General features: G+C 33.3%; 2 protein-coding genes across 2 annotated transcripts; both read left to right on the forward strand.

Moving 5' to 3' along the window:
- The first annotated feature begins 5,294 nt into the window (after window positions 1-5,294).
- On the forward strand, window positions 5,295-7,663 carry LOC131042257 (probable L-gulonolactone oxidase 6). The gene is made up of 2 exons (XM_057975596.2): window positions 5,295-6,257; window positions 6,447-7,663. Exons 1-2 carry the CDS (start codon window positions 5,330-5,332, stop codon window positions 7,298-7,300), a joined length of 1,782 nt encoding a protein of 593 aa, XP_057831579.2. The 5' UTR covers window positions 5,295-5,329; the 3' UTR covers window positions 7,301-7,663.
- Window positions 7,664-14,337: 6,674 nt separating this feature from the next.
- On the forward strand, window positions 14,338-16,728 carry LOC131042266 (L-gulonolactone oxidase 2). Its single transcript, XM_057975607.2, has 2 exons — window positions 14,338-15,314; window positions 15,518-16,728. The coding sequence occupies exons 1-2, from the start codon at window positions 14,387-14,389 to the stop codon at window positions 16,369-16,371; spliced, it is 1,782 nt and encodes a 593-aa protein (XP_057831590.2). The 5' UTR covers window positions 14,338-14,386; the 3' UTR covers window positions 16,372-16,728.
- The last annotated feature ends 1,242 nt before the right edge of the window (window positions 16,729-17,970 follow it).

A 17,970-nucleotide genomic window follows, 5' to 3' on the forward strand; every position in this document is an offset into this window, starting at 1 on the left:
ACACCTAAAATTTATGAAAACTAATTAAAAATCAATTTTTTTACTATATATAAAATAGCGTCTAATTTTTAAAGATGTAATTTATTTAGAATCTCGATGGCAAGTAAAAATTGAAGCCAAAAATACCATGTGTAGGTTTTTGACAAAAATGAAGACACTAACAAAATAAATAAAAGATTTTAAACCTTAACATACTTAAAATGTGAGAAATTACATGGTTAGAAAGATAAGAGAGCTTAACGTTATTGTTGTATTTTTAACTTTGCATTGAAAGACATGTAAATGTGATGAACAACATGCTCAACGTCATGGATTTTTTTAAAAAATTTATCAAAAACACATATGTGGTCATTGAAATGATAGTCCAACCCTTGGGGTTGGATGCCCAAAGGGAATCGAACCCTAAGGGTTGAAATTTACCAAAGCAAGGAACAACATAAGCACATTATAGCATACCCCATGTTATAATGTGAACTCGTTATAATGTACTTATGTTTCTATGGAGAAAAAAATATCTCCTTCCACTCCCTCCCTTTCACTTCACAAAAACGCGAACATGTTATAATGTGCTCGTATTTGTGTGAAAAAACTATCTCTATCCCCCCTCATCCCACCCTCTCTCTCCCCTTGTCCTACCCTACCTCTCCCTCTTTCTCTAGCTACAAGTCTTACTTCCTCCATCCCTCTCTCCCTCCCTTAGTTCCTCTTTAGATCTCTATCTCTCTACTCTCCCTCCCTCCCTCCCTCCCCCATCTACTTCTCTATATCTCACATATCTCTCTCCCCTCTCTATCTCTCCCTCCCTTCATCCCTCTCTCTCCACATAAATCTACCTACCTCTCCCTCCCTCTCTCTAGTTCATGTTTAGACCTTATCTCTCTACTGCTTCATCCCTCCCTCTCTACTCTTATGATTGATGATGGAGGATTGAGTGTTGAGGGTTTATGGAATAAATTTTAAAAAATAGGTTTTTGTTATAAATATTAGTATCATACTTTAAGGTTTAGCATATAGGGTTTAGGGTTTAGATTTGATGATGTAGGGTTGAGAGTTGAGGGTTTAGGGAAGAAATTTAATTTTTAAGGTTTTACTATTGAATTAAATTAATGTTAGTTTTTAGTTTTTAAGGTTTAGGGTTGATAAGGGAGGGTTGAGTGTTGAGGGTTAAAGGATTGAATTTAATATTTTTAGATTTTAGTGTTCTTCACACATCTTCAAATTTTGAGTGTAGCCATCTTGACTCATTGAAGTTTAAGTTTAGCTAATTTTAGAAAGAAAAAAAATTACCACTTTTGACCCCCCTTTTGTCCCCCATTTGCATGCACATACCCTAGCATAACCACCAATCTTTCTTGGAAAATCTTATTCTTTTGATGCTTCATCCTCAACCAACAAAGCATTCTAAATGGAATAAACATCTCCAACCATACTTAAAATTCCACCAATGAGATGATGCTCATCAAGTTCTTTGAAAACTTTGCATGGACATGCCATGAGATTTGGGAAAGCTATTGTCCATTAAGCCACCCTCGCTAAGTATACTTTTCATTAAGTTTAGTAAGATAGAATTCAAGAAGTGGGAAATCTAGCCATAACTTGTCACCAAACACATGACTAAAACATAAAGTTAATTTTCCACTACTAGCATGCTTTTGAGCCATAAGTCCTAGATAAAGAGAAATCATAATCATTAATTTAGTGATAGCTCCACATCCACAGAGTAGGAAACATTAGTAAAAAAATCCACCAACAGAGGAGATGGAACCACACATCCTATGAAAAGCCTCACTCGTAGCAACCAATTACATTCGAAATAGTCATTACACAAATATGTCGTAGCATGACCACGTTGATTACTTAATATCATATAATGAAGTGAACTAACATTATAAAAAAGTCTTCTTCAACCCACCATATCATAAACATTGATTAAAGACATAAAGCAGGAAAGATCAATATCATGACTGAGACTCATGGTTACAATGTGAAAAGAAGACGTTTAATCAAACCTACCACTCAAAAAGATAGCCTCTTCCAACGAACTAAACAATTTTCAATTAGGACAACTCTTCTCCATCCAAAAGCCATTCATGATCTTCAACATTTAGATTTTGACAGACATTCAAATACATCAAAATCTGTTTCAATATCACTATTTCCCATTCAAACTTCATTGTCTGTCTTCTATCCTAAGATGAAAAAACCACCTTTAAACTTCATTGTCTGTCTTCTATCCTAAGATGAAAAAACCACCTTTGACCATCTGACCATGAGAATTGCAAATGATAAAATCAAATCTACACCTAAATTCCTTTGAGAAGCCTAATTGGAGTTAGGCGTAATGGCACTTTATACAAACCAATTCTATCTCAAACTTTCTTCCACACAACATACGTAGGAACCGGTTTCAAATAGTGTAACCACGTTCCTAAAACGATAAATTAAGGGTCTTCGGTCGATTCGATGTATGTAGTATTATTTGACTTGGATGTCGGTCATGTGCACATATTTGTGCACTATTTTGTACGTACTATATACGATGCTACCGCTTACCTTAAATTTCTTTTCGAATATTTTCAACGTATCGTATCACATAGTATACGGGCATACTTTGACGTATTCTTTTATCGTGGATATCGAGTGTAAAGAAAAGGTCAAATTTAGTGACTGGTGACGTGTTGGAAGGATCGGGGGTGGCGTAAAGAGCGCAAGTTGCGTTAGGGTTAAGTTTGGCGAATGTCGCAAAGGAGAACGTGGGCGGGGTCGATTCATCCATTATAAAACGAGTGGTCTTACTACATACTTCCGCCTTAATTGTGGGCGAAGACTTTCATTACCTTCATTTTCATTGGTATATCTTACTTTGCTACCCATGTGCGCGTCAATTCAACAGACCATACCAGGATATTTATTTAGTGGTCGATAGGAATTTTAGTAATGTTTTGTTTTAGTTTAAATGTGATATTATGTAGATTTTTCGTTTTTTTCATATTTCTTTTGGATCTTTTATTTATTGTGTGTCGCACTTAAGTTAGTGTGATTTAGTTTTCAATTGGTGGTGGATATTATCATTTGATTTTGATTTCACATGGATTTGTTGGTCATGTGTAAGAGAGATAAGCTCAATCATATAGAATAAATGATCTTTTTTACACAAGCTTTAAACTATAATTTGAATTTTTACACTTGCTTTAATATATTTTTGTATGGGAGCTAAAAGTTTAAAGTTATTGTTTGAGAAGCCAGCTACATCAATTGAAATGGCTGAAAACAACTCATAAAAGTTAGATCAAAACTTGTATGTCAAGACATGTATTATTAATTATCTTATGTGTCACCATATGATTAATTATTCTTCTAACTTGTGAAAATAGATACTTTATATTGCATCACAATAAATGCACTCATATATTTGATCGTTTTCTTCCGTATTATTTTTCTCTTCCAAATTATTTTGTCTACATACTTAATTTAAACCTCTCACACATAATTATTGATAAAAATTTCTAAACTAAAAATACTTTAAAATATATTATTCTATAAATAAAACTAAAACTATCTCTTTTTTATTAAAACTGGTATTTTCAATATAATAGAACACTTTTAATTAAGACATGCATATATGCCCTATTTACAAATCCACTATAGAGCTCTTAACAATAGATACACTAGTTTTTAAAATTGGGCTTAAATAACACACAATAAGCAATGACTAGTGTGTTTTATTCAATGAGGACCCCTCTTCCAATTTCCATTTATGTTTCTGATAATTTTTGTTGCTAATAAATACATTTTACTTTCATATCACATTGTTTGTCAAACTTTTTTGACAAACAATATTATTTTGTGAAGAACAAAATTCTACATGAGGCGATAAGATAAAAAGTTTAAACTAACATAAAATATTACTTAATATTATTTATACTATATTAATTCTTACGCTGAAAGACGTATTAATTCTCACATAATGGATTGATAGATATGGGAGATTAAAAACCCCCTACAGTAAAATTGACACCCATCATATTGTATGACACCCGTCATAATTACAATTAACTTTAAATAACCTAAATTAAAATAAATACATGAAAAACCAAAAAAAAAAAAATTATTTATTTTCTCCTCTCAACTACCACTCACTCTGAGTTTAACTATTAATCAATTATATTTATCTCCACCATACTAATAGTTAACTTTGTCAAAATAATATTATAATAATAATATAAAGATATGGTAATATAATAATAATAATTAGACTTAATAGATTTTTTAAAGTTTAATAGAAATAAAAAAATATATAAAAATATAGTAATATCTTAATAATAATATAATATTGATTACAATATCATAATATAATAATGTCTTCGAACATATAGTGTCGCGGTTAAAACACTCCATTGGTGAAGCGACCACCAAGGTTCAAGCCCCTGCTGGACCATTGTGCTCACAGGCCTTGTGTCTTTGTTGGGTCGTTGTGCTTTGTGGGGATGAGGTCCCCCGGTTGTGCCTTCACCGGTTCATAGCTTTGGGTCAAAAGCATTTCACGTGGAGTCGGAGGGCGTGTCATGCTAGCATCATCGGTCACATTAAAAAGTTTACCAGGCATTATTTTTTAAAAAAATAAAAAATCATAATATAATAATAAATTTATATTAATTATAATATAATAATATAATTATTTTTTAAGTGGAATAATAAACAAATATGATATCTTTCGGCGCACTTTACCTATATTTCTCTAAAGATAGGTATACTAATTAATATAATAATTATCAGTATTATTAAATATAAATATATTAAATATTTAAATTATTATATATTATTTAATTTTTATTATTATCATTTAAATGATTAATATATTATATATTTAATAATTATCATTAAAATGTGATATATTATTGAAATTATTATTCAATCAAATATTTAATGATAATTTAAATAAAATAATTGTTTAAAATATAATATATCTCTTGATAATTTAAATAATATCTTATATTATAACGATAAATTAAAATTTTTTCTATTTAATATTAATGATAATATATTTAATATTTTATCATCATAGTAATTATTATATATAATAACAATAATATAATTTAAAGAATATTAATTAATTACACGGTTACCTCGTGCCCAGCCAGTTTTTAATCTCTTAAAAAATGGGCAAAAAAAAGAGAGACCTCGGAAGAAATACCGCGTATGAGTCAACCGCGTAATCTCCTTATATGTCGCGGGTCCCTATCTAGTCGATTGAACTCCCAGACTTGTATATATACACACAAATACTACCAGACGTATGTGAAACTTCCTTGTAGCATAGGGGGTCACGATGTCGCCTCTTGTCAAAGCATGCTTTCTGTGCCTCGTTACATTTTCTTACCAAGTGATAAAAATCCAAGTTCTGGCCTGCAGCATTCCACCTCCCACGGTTGAATGCAACGGCTCGGGATGCAGTCTGTACAACAACCAGGGCTTGTGGGAAGACCACTCTCCATGCAAAGCCGCCAAATCCCTATTTCCCACGAGCGAAGCCCAACTGGTGGCTGCAGTCGCCGAGGGCGTGAAAAACAAGCAGAAGATCAATGTTATCAGCGGGTTGGCCCACAGCCACACAAGGCTTGCCTGTGTGGGTGAAGGAGGGCTCATTATCAGCACAAGAGATTTTGCATCTAAATTAAGTGTCGACAAGAGCGCGCAAACTATTACAGTCGATCCGGGCGTTATTTTCCGAGATCTGTTGGACGAAGCCGCCAAGGCCGACCTTGCTTTCCCGACCTCGACCTCCTGGGATGGCGTCTCGGCCGCCGGATCGATCAGCACTGGAGCCCACGGTAGTGGGCTCGTCGGAAAAGGCTCCGCCATTAATGAATATGTCGTCGGAATGAGACTCGTCGTCCCTGCGTCTGCTTCCGAAGGGTATGCTAGAGTTATTCAGTTGACAGAAGGGGATGAAGATTTGAAAGCCGCCAGATTTTCATTGGGTACTCTGGGTGCAATTTCGCAGATTACCTTTGCTCTGGAGCCCATGTTCAAGCGATCTGTGTCTTTGAGTTTGGAAGATGACGCTGGTTTGGAGGATCGGCTTGAGAGCTTCCTGAGAGGCACCGAATTTGCAAATATATACTGGTATGTTGGTCATGCCAAGGCCTTTCTGGGGAAAATCGACAGAGTTTCTGTGAATACGCCAGGCAATGGCATCAACAAGTCCTCTTACCAGCCCAACACGGTCGCCAAAGTGGAACAAAGCGCCGCCAAATGTAAGTACTTTCATATATGATCAATCTATTAGAATTCTGTGGTTCTGCTGGGCTTAATCATCAGGAAGATTTGCAGTATGCATTGGATTATTAACTGTTTGTGGGTAACGACGTATCGTATAAAATTAACTGTTTGTGCACAATTTTTTGTACTTGTTTATAATTAATGTTTATTGGCATTGCATGCAGACGATGCCTACGAAGCCAACGAGGATCTAGTGACTCTTTGCAACGACACTGGAAAATCCATGAACAACAGAGTGGCGACCAGCGGCGGATTTCTCAACGACGGAGAAAATTTCACGGGGTACCCAGTTGTGGGATTTAATCACCTGATGCAGGCGGCGGGTGGGTGCCAAGATTACCATCAGAAGCGCGACAACCAGTCGTCCTGCACGATCTCCAAAATTACAGACCAAAACCAGTTAATCTGTTCGTGGGATCGGCGAGTGAAGTCCAGGCAAACATTTGACCTCGAAATTAGGGTTCCTCTCTCTCGGGCTCGAGAGGCCATCATAGACGTGAAAAAGATCAGAGATCTCAATCCCAACGCCCTCTGTGCCCTTGAAGGTTCGGGCATCGTTATGCGTACAATTAAGAAATCTGAAGCTTTTCTCGGCCCTCCAGAAGACATGGTGACATTTGAGGTCATTTATTACCGGTACAGGAAGGCTTATGTTCCGAAGTTTAACATGGACATCTACCAGGAGATTGAGCAATTGCTGATTGAGAAATACGGAGGGAATCTGCACTGGGGCAAATCGGGTGGTCATTTGTTCGATGGATTGGCAAAGAGAACTGTGAATTTGCCCAAATTCTTGATGGTAAAGAAGAAACTTGACCCACAGGGCTTGTTCTCCAATGACTGGACAGATGCCTTGTTAGGACTAAGGGGTAAAAAAGTAGAGATTTTGAAGAAGGGATGCGCATTGGAGAAGCTCTGCAAATGCAGAGAGGACATCCATTGTGCGCCTGACAAAGGTTACCTGTGCAAACCAGGCCAAATTTGGAAAAATGCTCGGGTTTGCAGGAAAAGCAACTGAGAAATTTGTTCTTCACCTCCCTTTCACACAGTGTCCATGCTGTGTGGGCCGCTTTTATTTAATGGCTTTCGCTGTCTATCTTTCCGAGCAATTGCTTGGGTATAGAAGTTCGTTTTTGTTGCCCATAAATAACTAGATCTAGATTTTTCAAAGCATTAAGTATGTTATTGGAAAAGCTATCTGCTCTTAAAAAATCAATAATGCAGTGTTATCCAAACAGCTGGTTTACGACGACTCTCAATGACCACCATACCTTGAAAATTAAAAGGTCAAACTTTGATATAAGTAACGGATTGAGTTATTTTATCAAACAATTAAATGGTTTTATAAAATTATAAATCATTAGTTTTATGTTTGTTTGTTTATTGAAGAAGATTTGAATTTAGCATTATCTAGATACTTAATTACAATATTGACTGTCATTAAATCAAGTATCTTTTGACTTTTGTTTGTTTCATTGTAACAATCTATTAAAAAAAAATTGCAACAATTTCTTCCACATCCATTTGTATTGTTGTACAAGCTATGCAATAGTGTCACATAGTCATAGCTAAATGTAATAATTCTAGATATTCAACTCTTATTTCAATCTCTAAATAGTTAGGAACTTTTTTTAATAATCTTAAACAATAGAAAAAGATTTTTATCTTTCACTTTTATTTGATCTATTAAAAAAAAAATTATACGATTATTCTTTTTGTTAAATCTAAGAATTTTAAAAAGTTACATTTTGAAAATTTGACTAATCTAGTCTTCAAATCCAAAGGGTATTTGTATTGAGACTATGAGAAATGAAAAACTAAACTAAGATTTAGATTGGCAATCTTCAATCACACACACTTTAGTCGACAAAACAAAATAACATGGGGAGTATCATAGAAAAAGAATCCACAAGACAAAATTATAAAAAAATTTAGACAATGCACACATTACTCCATATAACTAACATTCATGAAAGGAGAGGGATGTGTATATATAGCAAAAATTGAGAATTTTACCTACTTCACAAATATAGAATGCATGGTTACACCTACTTACACAAAGAAAGGCAAATGGTTACAAGAGATGCCTAGTAAAGCAAAAAGAAGTTGTGAGACTCAACTATCAAATGTAGGTGAGAGGACACATGTTGCATTAATGATTTGCACAATATTCTCTCATAATAACCATGTTTAAATGATGTAAGAAAGATTGATAATGTGTAGGAATAAGAAGTATCCTAAGCATAAATATAATGAAAATGTACTGTAAAATTTTATTGAAAAAAATATATATATATCACTATTATCCTCAATTAATTTTGTAAGAGATTAACAATTTTTTTGAAGATTAAATGATGAATTCGCTCTGTTGATAGTTAAAGAGTTGAATGGTGATATAGGACTTGCATCTCAATTCAAGTAATTACTCTAATTAAGAAATATGGGAGCTATTTTCTACAATTTCCTAAGTTTACATATATTCATATTGGAGGTTTTGAAGGCATTCCTTACAAGCTCTCACTTTATAAATGCTAAAATGGTTCTCATTAAAATATGTAAGCAGATTGGTAAAGTAAACAAAAGGTGTAAAGAAAAGAAGGCAATTATAGTACCATTTTTCACAAAACTCGACTACTATCAATGTAATTATTCTTTTGACAACCAAGATATTAAAGATCATTAACCTAAACAATCATACTTTTCAATATAAAGAGATTCATTTTTTCATAACAAAAATTTTGATAAATATAATTTTAACTTGATCTTGAAAGAAATATTTTGAAAAAAGAAGAGAAAAAATGAATGAGAACACTCTCAATCAATCAAAAAATCAAAAGAATTCAATACAAAATCAATCACCATTTGATTAAATAAATCTTTCATATGAAAAATCTATCTCTAAATCTATCTTTAAATATTTTGAAATTTGATATCTCGCGGTGAATTTTACATAGATTTTTTAAAATATAGATATACTAGTTAATTGAACAAAAAAATGAATACCCAAAAAAGAAAAGAATAATTTAATACACAACAAGTACTAATATAAAGAAATTGTAAACAGATTAAGTTATTTTATTAAACAAATGATTTTATAAACGATAACTTGTCAATTTATTGCGTGTCATTGCACGAATATGTTTTTAAAAAAAAAGAAACAAAAGTGCAAAGTGGTATACAAGATATGCAATAGTTGTCCGTCCGTCTTCTTTTCATTGTTCGTTCCTAGGGCCTTTGTCCGAAGCTATCAAGGTGGTCAGCCCTTTTAATTTTTTATTTGTGCTTTCTCTATTTCCTATCTTCTTTGTATTTTTTCTCCATTATTTTTTTTAGTTTAAAAGTGGGGGTCTTCGAATGTTTCTTTTAACTTTTAGAACGTTTGTTGTACTTTCTTTGAGATTCATTGGTTAGTTTAAGTCCTATTGATTTGGATATTTTCAAGATTTATTATGAATGTTATTTTTTAGATTGAGAATCATACCAAGTTCAACTTTTTTATTTTAAAAGTCTTTCTTTTTATTATCATAGATGTTTTGTTATTTTTTATTTAGCGTTAATCTATCTCCATCTAAAATGTAAGTTTATTTTTTTGTCGTTTTGTTGAAGGGATGTTTTTTCACACTATTTAATTATTCACGTTTTAGATGTTATTTCTTCAAGATGTGTGAGGGATAGTTCTAAGGATGCAAAGCTTGTCCTTTGTCAAGTTGTTTCTCCTTGCCCAAAGATAGCTAACGATTCTAATATGGAGCCTTCAAGTATTCTTAGAGAGTAGGTGGCTCCTAATACTACAGTTCCAAGTCCTGTGATCAATTATATTTCTCACCAAATGGTCAAACCTAATTTGTTTGAAACTGTGGCTTTTATTATACTAATGATGGACGTGCTCTTGATGGGTAGACTTTTTCACCTACTCATGAGGATGACTTTGTTTCTTGAATTCCTGCTCAAAAAGGAAGAAAAACCCTCCAAAATTATGTCTAGATCCTTGCTCCTAGATTAGAAGGGGAAATTTTGCAAGGGTGGGATTAAGAACCATGCAGACTCCTTTAAGTTCACACATGGGTTGGTTTGTGGTATTTTCACATAGTTGGAGACTATGGTCAAGTGGGGTTGTCAACTTCAAGCTTTGTTTAAACCTGATTTTATTTTTTTTCATTCTAACCCTTTGTTGTCTTTGAAAGTCTTTGGGCATTATTATTTGGATTATATGAATACCATGCTTCGTTGTAACTATCCCCAAGTTGCAATACAATTTTATCTTATGAATAAAATAATAAAGGGTTATTGAGTTTGTGTCTACATTTAGTGTAGCGAGTATTTTGTCAATTGTCCTTTAAAAGGATATATTGTTGCAAGGAAATAATGCAAACTATCCATAGAAATATGTCTAAATTCTTGTGAGGGAAAGTTTAATTGACTATTTAAATCTATAGCTAAGGATAGACATCAAAATTGATAGATTTAAAAATGCATCCAAAGTCTATGGAAACTCTTAAAATGACAAATCTCAAGAAATGATTTCTAAGAATATACAAGGAATTTAGCTAATTTCTATGTTCTATTTTAAAAATCATTGTCGAACTATATGAGAATAAATTTTGTAACTCAATATCCACTTAAATTTATATATTATTTGATGCTATTGCTAAATGACATACTCGCCTAGGTTTGTAGAGCCTAAAGTGAATAAGTAATATAGGTCTTTGTTTTTTGACCAATCTCCGAGGTCATGTTCTTGATCATTAGACGTGGCTTTACTTTAGATAATTTTAGGAACCATTTGGAATCACCAACAAAATTGAAATTGCTCTTAATAAAAAGGTTTGGTGAAAATGTTAGGAACATTCTCTAGACTCGCAAAAAATTATGTTGATGATCTAACCATGAATATTCTCTTGAATATAATGGTTGTAGATCTTTTTCTGTTTGGTCTACTAGTGTTAGATCAGATTTCTACATATGTGCATGGTGCTCTGGTTATCACCATAGATGATTTTGAGCTTCTTGAATAGAATACCAAACTCAATGAGTGCTCCCTAAAGCTAAAGACACTCAATAGTATGTCAATAGTTCCCTTATACTCTACCTCCATGAATGATGAAGTACTAGTATTTTTATTTTTGTTGGGCTAAATCATATGACCTATTAGCAGTTTTGTTCCTGACTTTCTAGAGAAGACTAAACCCATTTCTAGGACACTCAATAAGACAAAAACTATTACCTAGGATGAACCATATAAATCATTCATGGAGATTAGTAAGGCCCTAAAAATTTGGTATTGGCTAGCCCTAACCATACTAAGCCATTTTAATTATTCTCGTTTGCCTCATTTTACACCATAGCATGTGTTGTACTATTCAATTGTGCTTAGGTCCATCATTATGCACCATTTGATCACGCCAAACTTATTCAATATTTAGGTCCACTTGATAAATACATTCTTCCCCTTTAAGTGAAAATTTGTGAGTCTCTTTCTATAAGAATGACAATCCCTTTGTAGTAGATGTAGATTAAAAAATACTAAACATTTTCCAATACAAATGTCATCTAATAATTGTAAAAATTTCATGATATTATATAAAGAGGGATAATTAATAGAGGAACTACACATTTTTCTTGTCACAACTCGCAATCTCTTGGAGTACTCTAAATATATTCAATTATTACAAACTTGTGTTAAAGAATGTTCTTTTAGAAGGGAAAAAATTCTCTTTCATCATAGTTCAAAGGTGATTTACCTTTGCTAAATGCACAACTTTTTATAATAAGCTTATGAGCATGATCCTTAAATAACATCTTTAATCAATACAAGATGCAATTTAATCCATTTAATTCCAAATAAAACATAATTTTGTATCAAGTATGACTTATTTTGGAAGGTTATTCTAAGTTTTCTTAGCCATTGACCAACTAATTTATGTGCCTTCAAACTATAGACTACTCAAGGAAAATTGTTTAGTGTAATCCATTTTCTTGACTACATACCCATTTCTACTTACAAATTATTTTCTAATATTAAACATTACAAAATTATTATCAATCTAATTATTTAATCAATTATGTCTTTTTTTTTAAGGCATGAGCTATTTCTAATAATTTGAAAAAAAATACTATTATGTTAAGACAGATTTATCACTTACAACAATCAAGATTGATAGTTTATGTTCGCAAAATAAAAAAATAAAATGTTAAGTTATCATACTTTTATAATAATGACATAATAATATAATATACAATAAGATAATAATATAATAATAAAATCAAGATAATATAATATAAAAGCAAACTAAATATATATATATATGATATAATAATATTTTTAAACATACATATATCTTAATGTTTTCTTCATAAATTTCTATAACTATAGATATGGTAGTACCTTGATCACTTTTAGTGAACAAAATAGAACCAATATAAATTTACATATGAATCAATCTATAATTCTTTTTAAAAAAATCTACTTTGAAAATGTAACAAGAAACAAACCACTTACAAACTTCCAGAATCTTTGTAAATAATATTCTCTGATCTACCTAAATCAAGAAGAAGAAATAACAAACAAAAACAAATTTTAATAACAAACAAAGTACACTTGTGCATATATTTGTGAACTTCGTTCACTATCATTTTCAATATATTACTTAAGCATTTTTTAAAAATTTTAACGATTTTGTGGAGTCTAATACCCAAATTTAGTGACTTATGAGCTGTCGTAACGATCCGGGATGATGGAATATCACAAGTTGCGTTGGGGATAAGATTTGATAAATGTTTGAAAGGAGAATGTGGGTCTTGTTCATCCACCCATCATATGACCGGTCGCTTTAATTGTGGGGATAACATGTTCGGTTTCATTTTCCTTGCCTCCATATTTCTCTACCGCGTATTCACTCCCTCGCTCGCGGACTTTTCTACCCGCTTTCTACGCGTCAAATAAACCGGATATACGAGGGAAATTATTTAGCGGATTTTGATAAGGTCTACGAGATATTAATAGTAGGGAATTAAAAGAATAAAAGAATTGATTAAAGAAGTGATATATTGTCTAAAAAAGATATGTGCATTTAAGTTTTAGTTTGAATTATTGTTACTTTTTAATTTTTAAAATTGTTTTGTTGTTAGAATTTTTTTATAATTTTGTGTTTAATTGTAGATAGATATAAACGTTTTTTAAAATTTGTTTAGATAATTAATTTGAATGTTGTTATATAGAGAATTTTACGATACATTGTTATTTCATCTATATTATGTTTGATGCTAGAAAAAATATTCTCTCTTTCTCTTTTTTTTCTTGAGATCTTTTACTTGTTCATCTCAAAGTAACGTAGATTGATCTAATGACACATTAAGCAATGAGGATCTTAATTTTTCATCTGAATTTTGTCCTTATATGAAGTCTTTGGCTATGTTCATAGGGGGATTGAGCTTGCTCATGTAGGGGAAAGGATCCAAAGTTGTTCACCTTAATATTACACATCTCAAGCTTTTGAATGATACATTGATTTTTTTCGCAAAATTTTAGCATAACCTTGGTATGTGAGCTAAAATATGAAAGCTATTGTTTGAGATTCTAGATATCAATGATGTAGCCACATCAACTAGATTTTCATTGAGTTGTTCAAAAACAGTCCCAAAAATAGTTAGAACAAAAAGTATGCATAGAACATGTATTATCAATTATCACACTCATAGTTAGAACAAAAAGTATGCATAAGACATGTATTATCAATTGTCTCATGAGTGTGATGTGATTGATTCATTTTTTGAAATAATTTGTAAAAACGAATTATTTGTGTCCATTATTAAATTCAAATGCATTACAAAAATATGTAAAAGTTTAAATAAATAAAAAGACATACTCATTTATTAAATCCTTTCTACTTATATTATTTTTTATATTTCTAAATTGCTTTCTCCACATAACTTAATTTAAACTTTTCCCTCACATAATTCCCTAATAAATTCCCTTCTATATTTCTTCCGCCACATACTTAATTTAAACATTTCTCTCACATAATTCGCCAATAAAACTTCCCTCGCTTATATATAAACATAAACTGCAACCATCTGTGAAACTTCATTGTAGAATGGGGGCAAGATGTCGCCTGTTATGAAAACAAGCTTTCTGAGCCTCGTTATATTTTCTTTCCAAGTGATAAAAATCCAAGTTCTAGCCTGCAGCATTCCACCTCCCACAGTTGAATGCAACGGCTCGGGATGCATTCTGTACAACAACCAGGGATTGTGGGAAGACCACTCTCCATGCACCGCCGCCAAATCTGCATTTCCCACGAGCGAAGCCCAACTGGTGGCTGCAGTTGCCGACGGCGTGAAAAACAAGCAGAAGATTAATGTTATCAGCGGATGGGCTCACAGTCACACAAGGCTAGCCTGTGTGGGCGATGGCGGGCTCATCATCAGCACAAGAGATTTTGCATCTAAATTACAGCTCGACAAGACCGCTAAAACTATTACAGTCGATCCAGGTGTTATTTTCCGAGATCTGTTGGACGCAGCCGCCAAAGAAGGCCTCGCCTTCCCGACCTCGACTTCCTGGGACGGCGTCTCAGCCGCCGGATCGATCAGCACAGGAGCCCATGGTAGTGGGCTCGTCGGAAAAGGCTCTGCCATTAATGAATATGTCGTTGGGCTGAGACTCGTAGTTCCTGCGCCTGCTTCCGAAGGGTATGCTAAAGTTATTCAGTTGACAGAAGGGGATGAAGATTTGAAAGCCGCCAGATTTTCATTGGGTACTCTGGGTGCCATTTCGCAGATTACGTTTGCTCTGGAGCCCATGTTCAAGCGATCTGTGTCTTTGAGTTTGGAAGACGACGCTGGTTTAGAGGATCGGCTCGAGAGATTCCTGAGAGGCACCGAATTCGCAAATATATACTGGTATGTCGCCCATGCGAAGGCCTTTTTGGGGAAAATCGACAGAGTGTCTGTGGATACACCAGGCAATGGCGTCAACAAGGTCTCTTACCTGCCCACCACGGTCGCCAAAGTAGAAAAAAGCTCTGCGAAATGTAAGTACTTTCACAAATGATCAATTTATTCGAAATCTGTGGTTCTGCTGGACTAAACCATCAGGAAGATTTGCAGTATGCATTGGATTATTTCTCATTTTTTTAAAACAGTTTCTCGGTAACAAAGTAATATATAAAATTAACTGTTCCTGTACAATTTCTTGTACTTGCTTGCAATGAATGTTTATTGGAATTGCATGCAGACGATGCATACGAAGCCAATCATGATGATGTGAGTCTTTGCAACGAGACAGGAAAATCCATGACCAGTAGAGTGGCAGGAGGCGGCGGGTTTCTGAACGACGGAGTAAATTTCACGGGGTACCCAGTTGTGGGATTTAATCACCTGATGCAAGTCTCGGGTGGATGCCAAGATTACCACCAGAAGCAAGACAATCAGTCGTCCTGTACGACCTCCAAAATTACAGACAAAAACCAGTCAATCTGTGCGTGGGATCGGCGAGTAAACTCCAGGCTGTCATTCGATCTCGAAATTAGGGTTCCTCTCTCTCGGGCTCCAGACGCCATCAAAGACATAAAAAAGATCAGAGATCTCAATCCCAACGCCCTTTGTGCCGTCGAAGGTTCTGGCATCATTATGCGTACAATTAAGAAATCTGAAGCTTATCTGGGCCCTCCAGAAGACATGGTGACATTTGAGGTTGCTTATTACAGGTCCAGGGAGGCCTATGTTCCAAAGTCTAACATGGACATCTACCAGGAGATTGAGCAATTGCTGATTGAGAAATATGGAGGGAATCTGCACTGGGGGAAATCAGGCGGTCACCTGTTCGAGGGATTGGCAAACAAGATGGTGAATTTGCCCAAATTCTTGGAGGTTAAAAAGAGGCTTGACCCACAGGGCTTATTCTCCAATGACTGGACAGATGCCTTGTTAGGACTTGGGGGTAAAAAAGTAGAGATTTTGAAGAAGGGATGTGCACTGGAGAAGCTGTGCAAATGTAGAAAGGATATCCACTGTGCACCTGACAAAGGCTACCTGTGCAAACCAGGCCGCGTTTGGGCAAATGCTCGGGTGTGCAGAAAAGGCAATTAAGGAATTTGGTCTTCAGCTTCTTTTCAGACATTGTTCATGTTGTGGACCGCCTTCATTTGATGCCTTTCTCTGTTTTTCTTTCTGAGCAATTTGCTTGGTTATTGTAGTTCCTTGTTGTTGCCCATGAGCAACTAGATTTAGATTTAGGTATTTTTAATGGAAATTGCAGTCTGCACTTAAAACGAATAATCCAGAGTTGCTCAAACAGCTGTGTGAGTATGATTCTCTGAGACCACCATACCATAAAAGTAAAAATGCAGAACTTTTATATTAGAAACGGATTAAGTTGTTTCATTGAACAAATAAATGGTTTTATAAATGACAACTTGTCAATTTAATGTCTGTGTCATTGAACGAATCTCTTCAGAAAAAACAGAACTGCCACAATGTTTCTTCTTCATCATCAATTTGTATTCATATAGACGCCATGTAACAGTGGCGCATGGTCGTAGGTAGCCATGTTCTTTCCATCTTCGCACGTTACTCTGATTATTTTTTGCCTTCCTTATGCGTGTATAGTGTATGTCTTACAAACATGTTTGTTTTTGGTTTTGTCTTAATAATTGGAATATATGGATATTAGAATTTTTATTACAATTTCGATTTAAAAATTATTTTAATTAAATTATCAAGAAAGGGACAATCAGCTAATAAGCTGATTAAATAATATAATAAAAATATATCATTTTGTCATTATTCATTTCTAAAATTTATACTAGCATATATAGAATACACCAAAGATATCTTCGAGGTGTCTATTCTTTATATCTTTAAATTAAATAACCTAACTAAAGTAAAAAAAAATTAACACCTGGACAAGGATATATCTCGATATATTCTATATAGATTAATTTTAAGATATATATGCTAGTGCAATGAGAGGTGGAAAATGTAAGAGATATAGATTAATTTTAATTTTATTATTACTTTAATTTTAATTTTAGTTCTAATTTCGTATTAGTATGGCTTTAATTTTTATTTTAATATTACTTCTTTATTTTTTTATTTTATTATTATTATTATTATTATTGTTAGGGGTAAAGTTACATTTAATGTCATAATCATCTTTAAGTTTAATTTAGGGTACATTTAGGGTTAGGGATAGGTTGAAGGTTAGTTTTAGTGAGGATTAGGGTTAAAATAAGGTTTTTCTTTAATTAAAGTTTAGATAGAATTACTGGTATGATTAGGCTCACTATTACAATTATAGTTTAATTAGTATTAGGATTCAATAAGGGTTCAATTATAATTACTATTAGGGCTAGGCTCAAAATTTGATTAAGGTATCGAGTTAAGTAGGGTTCTCAGTTTGAGTTATTCATCAAACCTAGTCTCATAAAACTAGTTCTAATCCAATAATAATTTATTTGAACTTTTGCCTAACCACAACCTAAAGTCAATAGTAACACTAGTATATAATCCATATGAACTTTTCCCTAACCCTACTTAAATTGTAATTTGAACTATAACCCTAAACCTAATTGAACCCTAAGAATAAAATTATTGAAACCCAAACACAACTGCAACCATAATTGAATAGTTACTCATTTAACTACTTATAAAATTAATTGTAATAATAAACCTCATCATTATATTATA

Source organism: Cryptomeria japonica, chromosome 1, assembly GCF_030272615.1.
Source record: "Cryptomeria japonica chromosome 1, Sugi_1.0, whole genome shotgun sequence".
NCBI classification, from domain to species: Eukaryota; Viridiplantae; Streptophyta; class Pinopsida; order Cupressales; family Cupressaceae; genus Cryptomeria; species Cryptomeria japonica.

Bases quoted from the DNA above. Each gene is read 5' to 3' on its own strand.
- LOC131042266 (XM_057975607.2), top strand. From the start codon at position 14,387: ATGTCGCCTGTTATGAAAACAAGCTTTCTGAGCCTCGTTATATTTTCT. The intron at 15,315-15,517 runs GTAAGTACTTTC...AATTGCATGCAG, and splicing joins AGAAAAAAGCTCTGCGAAAT to ACGATGCATACGAAGCCAAT.
- LOC131042257 (XM_057975596.2), top strand. From the start codon at position 5,330: ATGTCGCCTCTTGTCAAAGCATGCTTTCTGTGCCTCGTTACATTTTCT. The intron at 6,258-6,446 runs GTAAGTACTTTC...CATTGCATGCAG, and splicing joins GGAACAAAGCGCCGCCAAAT to ACGATGCCTACGAAGCCAAC.